This window comes from Melospiza georgiana, chromosome 6, assembly GCF_028018845.1.
Source record: "Melospiza georgiana isolate bMelGeo1 chromosome 6, bMelGeo1.pri, whole genome shotgun sequence".
Lineage (NCBI taxonomy): Eukaryota > Metazoa > Chordata > Aves > Passeriformes > Passerellidae > Melospiza > Melospiza georgiana.
In genome coordinates, this window is record NC_080435.1 from 46,863,881 (window position 1) to 46,882,008 (window position 18,128).

An 18,128-nucleotide genomic window follows, 5' to 3' on the forward strand; every position below is an offset into this window, starting at 1 on the left:
TTGTCCCTCAGAAGTCTGGTGCAGTAGTCTCCCATACCAGCCACTCTGGATGGCATCAAGACAAGAGAGGGGGACACTCTTAGGTCAGCTGAGTTCCAGCCCCAGCAGCCACACATTCTCGTTACATGGCTGAGAAACCACCCTCTCTGCCTCAGCAGTGCTTCAAACCAGCTGTGAGAAAGTTTGATGGAAGAACTGAGGGGTTTTCTTTCCTCTCAGTCCTTTTCAAAGTTTAGAAATAGATATTTAGGACTGTTAACAGAAGACTTTCAAAAACACAGTGTCTGAGGAATGCTGTGACTTATAAGATTGTACTATTCAGTTTAATTTTAATTGGAGAAAGCTATGAGACCATTACAATTTTTTAATACTCCTTATTATTCATTCTCTAAAGAGAATCCTTTTGCACAGTTTTCTTCAACTCTAGACTTAGGTGGAAGGATTAATGCACAGACTACAAAGGTATGTTTGTCAGAGGTTATATATATGCCATTAGACATTTTATTACTGGATCTCTTCTGATTGTTGCTAACTAAGGAAAAAAAAAACCAACAAAAAACCCACAAAACCAAAAACCAAAACAAAAATCAATTCCCAATGAAATCAGCTTTGTTTCTGGGCTGCAAAACTGATGAAAGAGGAGAATTAGATCCTAACTTAATTTCAGTTTAGTATGTCCAGCCATGTACAGGAAATTAACATGAGCTGGTATCTAAAGCAGTAAAGATCCAGGTAACATCCCACAAGGGCCAGAACTACTTAATAATGAAAGAATTAATTTGTTAAAAAAACCCCAAACAAAATAACCACTGTTGTTCTGTGTTAATATGTGAGCATATTCTAAAACTAATATTCACACAAATGAAATTGTTCAATTGATGCAACTCAGTAATTTTTATTGCAACTGGAAGACAATACATCACAGAAACTTTATGGTAGGTTTTGGGAAAGTGTTATTTACAATAATAATTGATGAAATAGTTTGTCTTTGGCAATATGATTACACATCAAGAAAATGTAAAATGCAAGTATGCCTCTAAATCAACAATTTCATATTTCCTAAAGATCAGCTGATTGCACTTGCCTTCGGACTGCTCATTTAGGTAAACACAAATACAACTTAACATCACTGTTCATTCCCCGTCACAGTTCATATTTTAATATTGATGAAATTGGCAGTTTCAGACGCCAAGTACAGGAAAAAAAAATTGGCTTATCACTGTACTAAATTAACTTATTGGCCAGTTAAGGTCCTGTGACCCTTAAGCATTGATACTAAATCTCTTGGTCTTTTGATTGCTTTATCACTTTTTCTGTAAAACAAAATACTTCAGAAATTACAGATCAGAGTATAAAAAAATGTACAAGTTCATAATGCTTTTCATACACACACAAATCATTCCCCCCAACATTTTACATCATGGCAGTTTTAAGTAGTGAGTGTGAATGATGCAGGCATGGAACTGGTTATCAGATAACAGGTATGACTTTCAATTACTGTCCCACACACATACTCAGGAAATGTACAATGCTCTAGTAACTTAAAAATGTACTCAAGTTCAATGTCATCCAAACAAAAAAAGGTCTTGGGATTTCAGGCCAGAGTAAACAAATGAAAAAGATTCCCATTTTAGATTGTCAGCCATTCCAGAGTCCAGCATGTAGTTTTAGTATTCGGTGAAATCCCTTCTAGCACTAAAGGCCAGCACAAGTTGTCATTTATCCCTTAAACCCTCGGATGATGAGCTCCTGTAACTGCTGGCCTGATCCAAAGCCTCACGAAATCCACTGAAAATAAAAAAGTGAAACAAAAAACCCCCTCCCACTGATTGTGAAAGGATGTTGCATCAGGCTGATATTCCCCTCTTTGCAAAAGGAAATGCAATACAGTAGAAAAACCATTATATAGTTTCAGATAAATATATCTTGTTTTCAATGCTAAAACAAAACCCAAACTTCCCAAACCAGGAAAGGCTACTTATTAGAACAACTCAAAAGTGACCTTTAAATCATTTCTGGTTTAAATGTATACCAGCAAAATACAGCACCATAGACACATTAGGTTGAGACTGTTTTTTGGTCAGTGAAGCTAGTACTTGTTTGCTGAACTGTGGAAGAATTATAAGGTCATGTACATGATCAAAGATAAAGCAACCCAGCTGACAAGTCTCTGCTTAATTCAAGAATAACCAGTACTAAAAATAAAAATGCAAAAATAAAAATCCCTAATAAACCACCATCAATTAATACTTTCTAAAGAAAAGGGGATTAACAGATGAATTTACAAATGTATGCAGATTTATACAGAACACTGAATGTTGTGTGTAAATCCTTATAAACTTCATCTTAAAACAGAAACACACAAAATGTATAGTTTGACTTACACATCCCATTTCAAAGGAAAAGAGACATCATTACAACTTGGTAACTGTGCTAATTGCAATATAAATCAGACAGAAATTCAGAGTTTGGCAGGTAACTAAGAGGGTTATCACTTAGGTTATATAGCAAAGTGTTGATGTATATTACATAGAGTAGTATAAATAATAAAAAAGTATTATTTAAATTAGATCACAGTGCTGCATTATGTGCATAACAGTGTTTGATATATTACTGGAGGGCTGTGAAGAACACTACTAAAACTTAACTGGTCAGACGGTCAACACTGATACTCTGTTACAATCAGGAGGATGTATGGTTCAAATGCTCTTTTGGTGGCAAAGTTAAGAAAATGTTTCAAAGTATTTCCTAAAAAATATGCCAATGAGCTATTCAGGCAGTAGTGATGTGCCTGAAGGAGCTGGGTTTGCATTCTCCAGGAAGTGAAGTAAATTGCATTGGAAATGCATTTTCTCAGTAGTTTTATTCTGATCCTGGAGCACAGGAGAGTAATGTTTCAAAAAATGCCTAGGGCCGGATTAAAGCAAAAATTGTAGTAACAATAACAGTGAAATGGTAAAGGCTTCCAGGAGCACTTGGGTGTCCATAGCTCCACTAACTGCAAAGGAGACCAGACACCTTCAAGTTCTAGAAGACCTCAGATTGTGCACTCTCAGACCCACAGTGTGATTCTTGGTGTGTCCTGTGCAGGGCCGAGAAGGAAGGATGGGTCCCTTCCAACTCAACATATTTTATGATTCTATGATCTACATCTTTAGATGGATTGGGATGGGAGCCAAAATCTCAGTGAAAATAAATTACCACTACTAAGAAACCAGGACAAAGTGTTGTTTTGGTAATTTTATCTGTGGTGCCATTTGGTGTACAATTTAGAATTTCATTGTCTGGTAAAGTATGTCGATGTATCTCTACCTCACTCCAGTGAAGAATGCAGCCTCCAGCTTTTTTCTGTATCTTTTCCACAAGTCGACAGTAATTCAGCTCAACACTCGGAGCCAATGCATCTCCTTTGGGATTCCCTTCTCCCATTAAGGTAGGAGAGGAACCAGAAGATGAACCTCAATTGCTGGAGAGAAGAGTCTCAGGACAGTTCTCCAGTCCTACAGGGCTCACCTCACTCCCACATCTGGCTCTTCAGTTGTAAAGCCCTGTGATCTCTGTAGAACTACTGCCAATTTTGCCAGGAGAAGATCAGAAGCAGACTGCTTTCAGAAACAGCTATGGGGTGATACATTTAAGCTGTTCAAGACCTGTGCTTGCATTTTTAAATGCAAGCAGAATCTGCACCAAAATGCAGTAGGACATCCAACTGCTTGCAGAATGCAAGCACGATCAGCAGATTTCACCTCCCTGGAGATGCTGGTGAAATCTGCTTATGGCATTAGCTCTGGCCTGCAAGAGCTTCTTGCTGCAGAAGGCATATTCCAAAGGAACTCGCCATGAAGTCCAGCAACCCTTACAATTCATGTGAAACTCACCACTGAGCACCTGCTGACCTTGCCCCCACCTGTCTTGGAGAAACGCTAATTTGGCAATACTCAGAGTGAGAAGAAGGGGAAGTTAGAGATTTGACAACTTCTCACCCCAAAATGGCTTAGAAGGAAAGCAAACAAGCAAAACCACACCACCTCCTATCTGGCAAGTGAGAGAGTTTGTAATACAGTGCAATTACCAGTCCGTTTTGACATCATTCAATTGAAGTAAAGACAATTCGATTAAAAGCTGACATCAGATTTTTTGGAAAACAAATCAATTTCAGTTCTTACACAAAAAAAAGAGAACTTCTCTGATGGAGTAGAACCAGTTCTGACAAAGTTGCCATTGTCAGCCAGGCACAAATATGGTTTAAAAGGTGACTCCTAAATACTTTATACAATCCAAATTATGTACTTCTCATCAACAGTCAGAATAAGCATCAATAAGGACAAGTTGTTTTTAAACACCAGAAATAACCCATTGATGGCAGCCCAAACATAACTTTGTAAAATCCTACCAAAGAATACCTTCCAGGCAGATCAGACTAGGAGAAACAAATTTTATATGAAAATAGATGCTTGCCAACATTTTAGGTTTACCAGGAAGTATATAGAGATCTTGTTGAAGTCTTAGATAGGTGTTATACATATGTATCTATATATATATCTGTATAAAGTTAACCTGCCTAATTAGATATTTATGCAAAATGACTGTTTTCTAAGATGAGTAATACTAGTGGTAATTATATATTTAGCCACCAAGAGTCCACATTAATGAATGGTACTTGTTTTTCAGCAGATACTGATCTCATTTGCACTGACACACTGCAATCAGAGAAGTTGCTCTGGAATTAGTGCTGTGGACAGAATCTGGCCACTGGCACACAAGCATGTAGCTTTCCCTGGAGGACAGAGATGGCTGAGCCATGGTTTGTATTTTCTGCCACTAGATTTTTCAGTGCTGTTTTTGGTAAATATTAAGCCACTCCCAAGTTGATACAACTGTGCATCAATGAGCAAAGGTGGTGGCAAAGTGATACTGTAGTATCTTGTATTTCAAATGACTCTCCCAAAAGTCTGTAAAAGATGAACACCAAGTTCTCTTGTACAGGGCTGTGTGCTTCACCACCTGCAGACTTTGGCTGTAGAGAGCATGGACCTGGGAAGAAGCAGATTATCCCAGTCTGATCAGACAAGGGAAATGTTATGGCTCATTCATCTCTGTGCTACCTGGCCAAGGGACTGGTCCTTCCTGTTTTCCCCAACGTTATCTAAAGGGCTGCAGGCAGCCAACAGAAGTTAGTCTCTATGTACTCCTGACTTAACTAATGCTGGAATCAATGCTGCATGCATTGGCCCCTGCAAACTGAGAGGAACAAGGTGTTTCTTGCACTATCCATGGCTCTCTCCTTCCTTATCTTCTAAGCTGGCAGTTGTGCTGGGCTCTGGCAGCTATCAAGCTGCACCTGGATCCCAGGACATGCTGGCTGAGATGGGAGGAGAGGCACACTTTTGCTGTGCTGCCCTGTTCTTTACAAAATGCTTGTGGGGTACAGAATCAGGTCCAGACCAGCCCGTCCTTCAGTCCTTCCACCTCCTAACTGAGCACACACCACAGGCATCTCCAAATACAACTTTTAGCTCACTGCACTGAATAGGAAGTCAAACCCTTCTCTAACTCACTCTTCATAAACTAGATCCATCTTGGTTAAACTGCTGCCTGAAACAGCTGTTAGTGATAAATCTAAACCTATACTCTTTAAGAAACCAACCATTTTGTTCTCTTAAGTGGTTGGTTTCTGGGATTTTCTTTTTGCCTCTAGGATATTCTAAGTGTAGAATTTTTCATGCCAAATGCAAGAATCCAGGTGAGAGAGACTGTTTAGTTTATTTCACAGTTTCTCTGTGCTGTAGTGATTTTCAGTCTCATAGCCATCCTTACCAGAGTAGCACTGTACCTGAATCACACTCTCTGTAACACTGGTTTTTATTCAGACACCTCCATAAGGCTCTTAACTAACTTCATTTTTCATGGCAAATTAGCAAAGCTATTTTCTTGTCTACTTATTCCTGAATCAAATCAGAGAGTTTTCCTCAATTAACCTCCCATTATTTTCTTGATTCTGTCATACACACTCACTACTAAATTTGCCCTCAGATTATTGCGTCATGTTACACATGTACAGACAAAGAAAAGACACACTTTTACTTTTTTCTTTTTTTTTTCTTTTTTTATCAGAAGTAGGGAGAGGGGGCTGAATGTGCAGACAAGGCAGTATAATTCAACCATCCAAGCCCTACCAGAGCATGAAGATTTTATTTTTTAATATTGCAGAGTAAGTTCCCCAACAGTCAGTGTTTGTCCCTGAAGAAGGTTAAACCTTAAACACCTGCTTCAAAAAAACCCCAACGACAACAAAAAAGAACCAAAACAAAAACAAAACAAAACAAAAAAATAAAACCCCCAAAAAACAAACTCTAAGCCTAAGGGCTTAAAAATTAGAGGCATAGCCTTTTTCTCTATTTTCTATATTTATATGAAAATAATTCATGCTTCATGCTAAATACATTATTTACCTTACAAGAACTTTGTCATCTTTGAATAAAAAAAATTGTTTGCTTTTTGTTTTCCCCCTTTCCCTAAAGAATCCATGCAATGTGGATCAAATTTCTTCTGCTGGCTATGCTGGTTGAATCTGGAAATTTGTTGTCATTTTTGCACAGATGAATCCTGACTGATGGTCACTGCACACTCACTTCTGAGGGCAGTGTAGGAGCTCTTTTGTTGAATTTCTGAATTTTACTGTTCACCAATATGCTTTCCTTCTAGTTTTAAATACAGAATACTACTAATGGCAGGTTTTGTAGCTTTGTTTCCCCTGTTAGATCAAGGATGTGATCCACAGAAAAAGATTCTGATGTACATTGTAGCTACTGTAATTTCTTAGACTTGATTACTTTCCACTCAAGCAGTTTAGAAGACATAGTTTGTTTTTCCCTATTACTATTATTTTTTGCACGCAGTGCCAATCTTCAGGCTTATGGCTTTTTGAACATTCTTTCAATTTAATATAGAAGACAGAATTCAATGGTTAACGATGCTACTAACAGTCACACCCCTCCCATTTCATTATTTCACTGAAACCCATTGCATACATAATTTAAATTTCCTCTAACTTAGAGTTATCAGTCTTCACACTATGAGCCACACAGGATACGTGACACACTAGGAGTGCATTGCTGCTTGCACAGTTGCCACCAGTGGCTGTCCGAAGACTTGTGTGGCACATCTCCAAGTGCCACTAAACAGTTCTGGCTTGAGAAGTACGTGCCTCCTCTTTCCCACAAATCTCTTTATTCACATTCACTTCTAACCCAATTGTAAGGCCATTAAAAAAATTCTTAAGGGCCAGGCCTGAATGAATCCTAAATTATGCACAGCTCTTCTACTCTAAGAGGGATTTCCAAGTGCCCAATTTTACTCCCATCACATTAATGTTGATATCACTGCGTATTCAACCATGCATTTTTGACAAGCTGGAGAAAGCAAAAAATGGTGATTTTGGCTTTCTTTTTTTGTTAACTTTTTGTCTTCAGGTAATGAAAAGCTTTTGTAAATTAGCTGAGTGTCAGTATGAGTTCTATGGCTTCAATCTCCTTTAAAAATAAAAATCTTAAGGGTCAAAAAAAAAAACGAACAAAAAACCCAAATAAACAAAACAAAAAGAAATAGAAGAAAAACAAAAAAGGAAAAAATTGCTGATATTGCCACAAATCATTAGAATTCACCTGACGTGCTGAAACAAAACTTTGTAAGTTCAAACAAATCATTGATTTGTTCTAATTTTTTGTGGTTTCCTTTTGCTCTTTCTGCCCCTTTGCCGTCCGATTGGTGATGTTGTTCAAACAGGATCGAATTCCTGCTAAATGCAGGAGTGATCCTGCTGCTTCTTTCATCTCCTCATCGTCACTCTCAGGGGGCTTTTCTGTACGTCTCTTTTTAAGAGGCAGTGTGTCACTTGGTACTTTTTTCGCCTTCATTAAATGTTGCCTTTTCTTGTGCTGGGATGCATATCCACTGTCAGCTAAAGAATCCTTGGTCTCCTTCCGACTTTGCTTTTTGTCCTCCTCTTCTGTTTCGCTATGGCTCTCGTGGCTCTGGAAGCTCACCTCACTTCCTTCACTGCTGTCTTGGCTACCTTTAGTTGCAAATTCATACTGGTCATCAGCAGAGGAAGAGGAAACGGAGTCACTGGCAGGCGATGTGCTCCTGTGGTTGGAAGATTTGGCACTGCTGTAGTTGTGATCCTCCTTTGGGTCACCACTAACAACTGGAGAGCCGCAGGACTGTTCGCTTTCCGTCCGCATCCGGCAGTTTGTTATTCCATTCCTGTAAAAACAAATCCAAGCACTCTTAGAAGCCACAGAGATGAGATCCTGCTTCAAAGCAAAAGATGATAAAGCCAACTGACAGGTAAATTGAAATTACAATCTGAAATGATGACTATCAAAGTAATGTCCATGCAAGCTCGTTTCAAAGCCTTGTGGATTGGACTTAAACATACAAAATAACCCAAAGATGCAAAATAGCACGAGAAGCAGGAACAAGTAGGGGATGGTTACAAATAAATGATGTGTAAACAGTATTGATTTAAATTTCAATTAATAGTTTACATTTTCAAAAATTAGAAAGAAAACTCCCCAATATTATTTTATCTACTGGGTAAATAAACTGATAAATTGCGTAAATAGCCCCTCATCTTTTGCATATAAAGTGATACTACCAAAAATGTGGGGAAGAGACACTAGCTTTCTGGGGCAATTCCTTGCCTGCTCTGAAAGACACTTTCCAGCTCTAATTCCAACTTGTATTCCATGGTTCACCTCGGAAGTAGCACAACTTCTATTTAGGACTCTTTGCAAGAGAATGAACAACTATGTCCAGTCACAGTTCTGATTCTGATCAGTTAATAAATAACCTTAAAAGCAATACAATCTTAAGCCACTAGCTGCCAAGGAAATATTAGAACGTGTTCAAAAACAAGCAGTAGAAAAAATAAATCTGGATTTGCTCTAGAAGCTGTCATTTTCTCCTTTGGTTTTATGGCACCCTGTGCAGTGGGAACTACTGCAGCATGACATGTTTAAAAATGAACTGATTTTTTTTTTCTGTAGTGAAAAGTATTAGAGCATTGCCACTGACTTTAAAAAACAGAATACAATACTTACAATACTATTAAAGAAGGCACTGACTCTGTGCCATGCTTAACTCCTGCTGAAAAGGAGGAGAGCAGGATGCTCCTCATTGAGTCAAGCCATCATCACTGCCACCTGCCAGTTTACCAGCCTTGAACCTCTCTGTCAGTTAAAAAAAATCCAGCCAAAAAGCAAGGCTGTTTAAACCCTCACATGATAAACTGATTTAAACTTGCCATCTTTGTGTTACCATTGGAGTGCTTTGGCAGTGTTGGATTAAAACCCTTCCTTAAATGCACACACTGAACATAGATGTATCTTAAGAGGAATGGCACAGTGGCAAGTCCAGAGTATTACTGCTCTTCTACTTTTAAAAATAGGAAAGTACTTTAGGTTTCAGGCCATGGACCTCATGTATGGTTTCCTTACACAAGAAACAGCAGAGTATAAGCCATTTCTGAAAGGTAAGGTTGAAAGGTGGGTAAAAGAAGAGTGGTATGTAATTCCACAGTTCCTGTTCATCTAAATGGCCTTGTCTGCAAGAGCTCACTGAGATAAGAAAGCCCCTTGCATTTATGAACCAGTGACAGGACAATGCTAGGAGGCAGCAAATTCATCAGTCATTCCAAATGTTATTTACAGTGCTTTCAAAGAAATGTATAGAATAGAAGGTACACTTATTAGCAAAGAAAGCCTCTTGCCAACCTCTTTTGCTCAACAAAATTACTTTTGCCTAGCTTTCTGAGTAGATGTATGATCCATAAATTCCATACAGAACCCAGAAGGAATACACAAAGCTCCTTCAATTATTAATAACTAAGTGCAATGTCATTCATGATTGTGCAGCAAGCCAGCTGCATTTACTCTGTGATGGCTTGCAACTGCAGGGGTTGTCATTAGAGGATGCCAAATGCTTAGAATAAGAAATCATCCATACTAAGCTAGTTATAAGGTGAATTTATAACCAACTCCTTAAGATCAGCCATTACAAGGAAGCATGTGATGCATTTTAAGTGACAGATTCTTCATTTTTAGGGTAAATTTACATTTAAAGATGTTAAAAATTATCATAAATTAGCATAAAATTAAACTTACTTGATTTTACAAGGCAGCTAAAAGTCAGAGCAATATGGCTTACTAAAAATCACACACTACTAATTTTTCATTAAAAAATAACAACCAATTCTTGCTCCAAGGGAACAAATACAGGACAGAATAGGTGGGAACTCAAATGAAATTCCTACTGACTGCAAGTGAACAAGGCTTCTAATGGATGTGATTTAAACCAAGACACCCATTTAGATCTACTCTTGTGGGTTTGTACCAAGAGATTGTCAATAAAAGGAAAGCCACTGCTCCATGGAGCAGCACAGCAACCACGTGCCACAGACATCTCTGATTTACCCTGCTCTGGAGTCTCTAGTGTTGCCTTTACATAAAGGGGCTGTAATTTGGATTCAAAAGCTGTGCCCATGGGACTTACTCCAAATCCCAATTCCTCCAAATCAGCAGAAAAACAGAATGAAATGCCCAGGGAGTACAGAGGGATGTCCCAGGGGAGGGGGTACTGTGAGGCTGGCATCCCACAGGGAGCGCTGGTAAAGAAAAATACAAGTTTACAAGGAGGTGCAAAAAAAGAATTGCTTTAAAAAAAATGGGAGAACAGAACAATAACACTTCAGAAGAAAGTGGAACTGGTAAGAAATGAACAGCATTTGGATCTCAGAAAAATCTTTGGGTTTCACTTACATTTTGAAAGATTTCCAACCAGTTCTGCTTGAGGAAATACAAAAGGAAGAGAAAGCAGGTGAAGGAGAGGATTAGCAAAGGACATTTGCAGAAAAGTAAAAAGTTATACAGGAAGAGTGTTTAGGATATTCACAACAGCAAAAGTCATGTACCCTGAAAGTAAATCTGATCTGTATCTTAATATGCAATAGCTCAAACATTAGATAAATTACTTATAACTGATATTAGTAAGAGCTGAATGAACAAATATCTAAACAATTAATACACCAGATATGCTTCTGAGACATTCTTAAGCTCTACACTGCTCTTAGACAATCATATATTCACTATGAAATGAATTTGTGATTTATATAGTTCAATCTAGATCATCAGACAGAACTCCCTTGGGTTTCAGGACACAGATTTTGGCTAGCTCCATCTGTTTTTGCTCACAGTTCGGGTTGTAACTCTCACTTTGTTTCCCCCCTTTTTTGTTCAGAACTTCATTTCAAAATTTCCAGAAACTGATATATTTTCATGTTTTAAAGTAGTGGCTTGCTCTTTCAGGAAAGTTGCTGGGACAATCTCCAGAGCTTTTCATCCTACTCAAATGGACTATCTTATTTGCTTGAGGGATCTCAGCCTAAAGCAATGTGCACACATTCTTTTTAGAACATTTCCATTTGTTTGTAGCACAATGACACAATCCTCAAGCAGTGCAGATGTAAGTCTGGACTTCTGAAAATCTGACTTCATTACCATTGTTAATGGATATGAATTCTACTACCAATGTCACCAGAAGCCAGACAGGACTCATGGCAGCTGGGTCTCAAGTTAGAGGAAATAATGTCCTTTGCACAGTGCTAGCGCCTCTGCCTTTCAGAGAGGTCTTCCTCAGGAGGAGACAAAAGTGAGTCTGTCATTTCACCAAGTACAGGCATATCTTCCTTATATTTTTCTGCTAGCTTGAAAGAAAGATAGGTAATCACATTCTGTTTGCAAAATGGCAAAGGTTTTGCTGAAAAAAAACTTACTGCATTTCACACTGGAGACAGGTATATTCCTTTGATGAACAAAGAAAACCTATGTGGAGTTTAAATATCACCTTAATCTACCTCTGATCCTTCTGGATGACAGATACTGTATACCCATAGATGACAGTTTTTGGATGTAACTGGAAGCACACAGTCAGAAGACACAATGAAAACAGTAAAGGTAAGCTGGGTTTGTAGATTTTCACACATTCCCGGTTCGCAAGAAAAAAAAAAAGAAAAAGAAAAATCACTTTTTTTATTTCAAAGGGAAATTCAGAACAGTCAGAACTTTTGGCTACAGCTAGTTGAACTGCTTCTTAAAACCACTACAAACCAGCAGACAGAAGGATGAGCAAGTGTATGAAAAGTAAGTGGTGCTCACTTGCTCTACAATGAGATTCTGTCAGGGGTTACTGAGTTAAAAGTCAACAGTGAGCTGCTCACAATAGTGACAGAAGCTCTTACAAAGGCACTTCAGAGAAAAATTGTATGCAAAGGACCACAGTAAATACACTTCATGAACTGCCAGCAGTATCAGCAGCAGATCTGAAATGAAACCAAATGGAGCCCTGTGCATTTTGCAAAGAAAGAAGAATCAAGTCAGTCAGCATTGCTGTCCTTTAGTTACTGAAGGATCCCTTTGGCTCCCAAGGATAACTCATCCTGCCTCTTACAGGTGGGGAGGGGAATGCAGTGCATCTGGGATGATCTGGGGTTTGTTAAGCTGATCGCACCAGTGGTAAGCACTAAGAAGATACAATTAAGAATTTATGAAAGGAAATATCTACCAATTCCTTTATCTAAGCAAAAATAGTAATTCACAGATAATGTAAGTGAATGATAATAATTCTATTTATGCTTTGGCATCTACTCTGCACATGCAATGTTTGTTTTATTTAATCACTGCTTGAATGGCTGCTTCAAGGGAGGAAAACAGAAGCAAAAATAAAGACAGCATGAGAAATAAAGTCACAATAATAAAAGCTATGCCCAAGGAATAATGTAGTAATTGCCCTATAATTTTGAAGTGCAAATAATCCTAAATAACCATTTTCCATCTTCAGATAAGGTTAAGCACAAAACTCGCTCTTGTCATGCGCAAGTGATCAGGAGCTGCATAAGGAACTGTGGCATTAATAGCAGAAGAACAGGCATTTTAAAATCTACTCATGATGAAGTAGGTAAGGTTGCCAAAATTTTGGGGTGCCAAAATGCAACACTAGCAGACCTTACCTACTTTTTGTTGTCTTTCTGCTTGGTTTGGTTTTTTGGTTTTTGTTTTGTTGTTGTTGTTTTTGTTTTTTTCTTTAAATTCCTCAAAATCAAGAAAGACCTGTAGCTCTGCCAGTGCAGGTGCACTTGTTTTGCCTATGAATAAGAAAAATTTTATCTTGGAAACTTGAATGGAAATATTTTTTTTACTGAAGGAAGTTCTTTGGGAAACCTGTTTGCAATTTCCAGGTAACTGTGAAATTCCTTGAGAACGTCTGTGTTTAATCCCAGCCAGCAACTGTGTCACATGCAGCTGCTTGCTCTTCCCTGTTCCAGGTGGGACTGGGAGAAGAATTGGAAAAAGGTAAACATGAGTTGAGACACAAACACTTTGAAATAAAGTAAATAACAACAAAACCAGTAACAGCAATGATGATGAAGGTGATAAAAAGAGAGAGATAACAAAAAGGGGAATAAAACACAAGAAAGATAAGGGATGCACAACACAATAGTTTCCAACTCAACCCATCCCTCAGGAGTGATCAGCTCCTCCCTGCCAACTCTCCCAGTTTATGCTCTATGGTATGGAATATCCCTTTGGCCAGTTCAGGTCACCTGCCCTGCCCCTGCTCCCTTCTTGTGCACCTGCTCACTGGCAGAGCATGGGGAACTGAAAAGTCCTTGACTTGGGACAAGTTCTGCTCAGTAACTAAACCATTAGCATATTATCAACATTGTTCTCCTGCTAAAGCCAACACACAGCTCTGCACTGCCTACTAGGAAGAAAATGAACTGCATGCAAGCCAAAACCAGGACAGAGAAGAATTTGGTGAAGAAGAATTGGATAAAATGGGGAAAACCCCATGTAATTTCCTATTAATTTTTATTTTTAACCTGCAGTAATTTAAAACCCAAGGTATTTCTAACAAATAGTACCAAAAGTAATCTAACCTATTACCTAGGCATATGTAGCATATAAGTAAGTTTAAAAAAAAATTACCAAGGATATTTTGTAAAACATCTTCTGCAAAATAGCCTGAACCAAATTACAAGGTCTATGCTAAACAGCTGCTAAGATTCTCTGTGGGGTGAATTTCCATCAACCTCACCTCAGTGGATCTGTCCACATCAGGCATGTGAGAGGCTTAGGCTCAGTAGTTCTACTGCACAGCAGCAGGACTTGGACACAGTCATTAACCACCCACCCACTATGGATAACTGCAGAAAATTACAAATATTGTGGTGAAATTGATGCTACACAATCTCAAATGTCAGATCAACTTCCAAGCTTGTGCTCTTCCCAAGGGTTGATGTAACAGGTCACACCTGACTCCTGTGGAAGGTGATTACATATGGTAAGAGCTTTGTGCACCTTGCCAAGACATGTGAATGTCATATGCACTGGCCACTTTGACAGACACCATCCCTACCAAAGCAACACAGAAGTCCACCTAGAAAAACATTTAAAAGGTATTTTCCAATGGATGATGATAGGAAGAGCAAGAGCTCACTTTCCCAACCAACTCCTTGCTGTATGTAAGGAACTACTGGCTTTGCCAGCTTTCAGTGAATACCTCTGTCAGTCAGTATCTTCTACATATCCAGACTGTCACTGCATTTGCTTTTAGATTCTCTGAGGGAACTATATAGGGATATGGTCTGCCAAAAATATCCCCAGAATACGATGGATCTCATGCTAGAGCCATGCTACACGCTGTGCAGCTCTGAAGCGTTATTTTCCCTGCTGTTTTTGGGTGGGTCTTACACTTGTCAGCCACAACATGGAAAATATGGATGGTAAACAAGCTAAAAGTGGTGTGAATAAAGTAAATAAAAAGCTACTGTCAAAACACATCCAATTATGCTCTGCTGTGGAGATTTAACACCAGAGGATGATTTTCAAAGTAAAAATAGTGTGGGATGCCTTTCCATTTGTAGATGAGTTTGGAATGAAAGGCCTATTTGTGCAATTTAAGCCAAATGCACTACAAAATAATGATGATTGCAACTGTAATTCTTTATTCATGGAAAGTCATCTTTGTTAAATAAACCTCAGGAGGGTTTTTTAACCCAAAGGACTTAATTCAATTGTACCTTATTTTATATATAAAATATAAAGTAATTATATGTAATTACAAGGGAAGAGCAACACATTGATACCTTCTACAGGAACAAAATATGCCAATGCATTCAGTCACGCTGTCAAAGATGAACAGCACAGTAAACTTTTCTATTCATGGCAGTTAACACATCAGAAATCACAGACTTCAGCTTCTCAGTCCAATGCTATAGTTTTGGCTTCCTTTCTGAGCAACAGATTAGTCAAAACACCCACATAACTGCAGATTTAACCCAAGACCAAACTTTTTCTTACTCTGTTTTGGCACTAATGGCACTGCACAACAGGACAACATACAGCAAGCTATTTGTACCAGCTTGGGGGACAACTAAACCAAAGACCATTAAGATATTGAGGAAATAAAACACAGAATGAAATAAACAGCTCAGTCAGCAAGGAAGTGCCAAGACCAGCATCTTACAGAGGAACCTGTGATTCCTACATATGGTAACTAAAGAAAAACAGTTATGAGGTTTAATTTATTATGCAACTGTCTGCATAATAAAGAAAATGCTAATGGTCCCCCATGAGAATGATGAAAACTACCTTCTTCAGGTGGCTTCAGGCCTTTCATTTGTAGCACCAAAGGAACACTTCTCAAAAGAAGACATTTGATTTAAAAAATCTTAGAAAGAAGTTGTCTGACTTCTCAATACACAGGCAGAGGCACACAATTTCAGCAGAAAAATTAACAGGAGACTGCAACACCTACCAAGGCTGCCCAGACCTCCCTCCTGGTAAAAGCTAGTGGGGAAAATCAACCTTCCTGCACCTGAACATGTCTGAAAACATCCCCGGCCAGCCTGACTGGACCATTGTCCTCTGTGCAGGAATGACAGCTCAATCTGAGCAGTCCACCTACTCTTAAATTGCAAAAGAAGGCTGTATGGATGCTGTGGTAAATTTCCCCTGCTGCACATTCTAAGCAGAAGTTATTCTCAGGAGACACCATGAAAGCTGAACATGACAGCTCCTATTTAGTCTGATGTATCTGAGGAGAGGGGCTGGCACCAAGAAACAGTGTACTTTTCACAGAACTGATAACAGAGGTGTCCAGTTTTGAGAGGACCAGATGATGTTCCAAGAGGCATTGTGAATCCAGATTGATGTTCTTCCCAAAGAAATCCTGAACAGTATTATCCCTGAGGGAAACAAGACAAAACTGCCTGCTGAACTCGCTCTGTTGAAGAGTCCCCTAACTTCTCAAAGGCTTTCAAAGCCTCTTGTCTGTGTCTCCCTCTGCCTTCCAAGAATTAAAAGAGGGGATATTGCAGGAGATTTTAAATATGAGCAGACATTATGCACACCAGGAATATATTCATAGCAAGCTATTTCTAATACTGCCTAAGGCTGGAGAAGAGAACAAAAAGAATTAGAAATGTCTGCATTAACTAATGATAAATGCTTTTCTGTGACACAGAGCAAAAAGAACATAAGCAAGGGAAGGTAAAATCCCTAATTTCCCATCTCTACATTAACAGGTAGGTGGTAGAGATCCCATTCTCTACTGCTGGGAAAAAACCCATGAGAAACAGTCCTTTGAAAATGTATAAAATGTAACTAGATACAGCTTTACAGCACAGCAATTTGAGGATGCCTACACAGAAGTTTTCAAGTGGCCTGGAAGTAAAACAGTTCTATCTCCTCCATGAGTCAATCCTGATTATGAAACAGAGTCTAAGCAGGAAATACAGATAAACTCCAGAGAGAATACTGAGACCACTGTGTCCTCCATTTAGCTTGAAAACCTCATAAAAATTATATATAATTAATGATCCAGTAGTCCTATGGCTCTGCAATCCCCACTGGAGCAGAATACAAGTCCTGGGTGAAGCCAGTGGCAAAGCTGATGAAGAGAGCTGACCCCTGCTGCTAGCAAGGCCAAGCTGTGGTAAAGAGAGATGGAGAGGAACTCTGCAGAATTCTGGAGGATGACCCTTGAGGTTGCATCCCTTCAGTGTAGCAAATGGGAAAAACAGCTGAAGAACTGGCTCATCAAAAATTATGGATTTTATTCCAATTAGTGTCTTCTCCTCTATGCATTTTAAGCATCAAGACCACATGAACGTCATAGGCTCTCTCTCTGTCTTTCTCTCCATTTACTGGATGGAAACACTGCACCCAAGGGACTAGACCCTGATTCTGAAAAGGGATAAAAAATAAAACCCCCATGTATATAGTGATAGAATTAGGCCTACCTAGATACTTTATTTCAATGCCTTGCAGCCCTTTCCTGAGAAAAGAGAGTGTAATTGCAACAGCACCGTGAAGTGAGGTCAGCACTAATTATGAAACCCCACCCAGAATACCCAACTGCCTGAGCTGAAATAGCTTTTGCAGATACTGAGAGTTCTGGAAGAGGAGGGCACTGGCAGTGCACTTGACCAAATTAATCTCTGTTGTGACTGACTGAAAATGGAGCTACACCCGGGGCAAACTGTTCTTCCACCAATAAACCAGCACTGCTTTAAGCAAAACAAACCACTGAACCACAGTTCCTACTGCCATCACTAGATGTCTCTTACTGCCCTGCTTCCTGATAGTTGAGTATCTTAAACAACATTTTACCCTTGAATGTTTCAGTATAACCTTGAAATAAAACCATAGTGAAAGAAACTGCCTCACAAAGATCTAAGTTAGTAACAAAATGACAGCTATATGTTCAAATAGCTTTCAGGAATTGCTTTAATGTTATTGATACTCTTCTCTCTGGTATTTAATCCAGGAAAAAGTCTTTAAGAAAAGGGAGAGAGGGGAGGAGAAAACATTTGCACTTACTAAAACAGGCCACTACAGGAGGTTCTCACCACAAACTACCTGCAATTTGCTAGTGAAAATACAAGTGTTTTCACCAACCACCATGCAACAGACAGATATGCCATGACTATCCTGCTAAGGATGATATCCCAAGAATTTTAGGTGGCAGAATTTTATTTCATTTAGAACCTCAGAAGCATTGGCAAG

At 38.9% G+C, this 18,128-nt stretch overlaps 1 protein-coding gene across 5 annotated transcripts in view; it reads right to left on the reverse strand.

The window, feature by feature from the left end:
- Positions 1-873: 873 nt before the first annotated feature.
- The window catches only part of FOXN3 (forkhead box N3), a 205,314-nt gene continuing 188,059 nt past the window's right edge, over positions 874-18,128 (reverse strand). For 4 of the 5 annotated variants that reach the window (XM_058026269.1, XM_058026268.1, XM_058026266.1 and 1 more), the window contains 2 exons: positions 10,821-10,844; positions 874-8,265 (listed from right to left, as the gene is read on the reverse strand). In XM_058026269.1, the coding sequence (XP_057882252.1) occupies positions 7,716-8,265; positions 10,821-10,844 (574 nt within the window). In that variant the 3' untranslated portion in view covers positions 874-7,715. The remainder of the gene's footprint in view (positions 8,266-10,820; positions 10,845-18,128) is intronic. The other variant, XM_058026270.1, reaches the window with a different exon arrangement.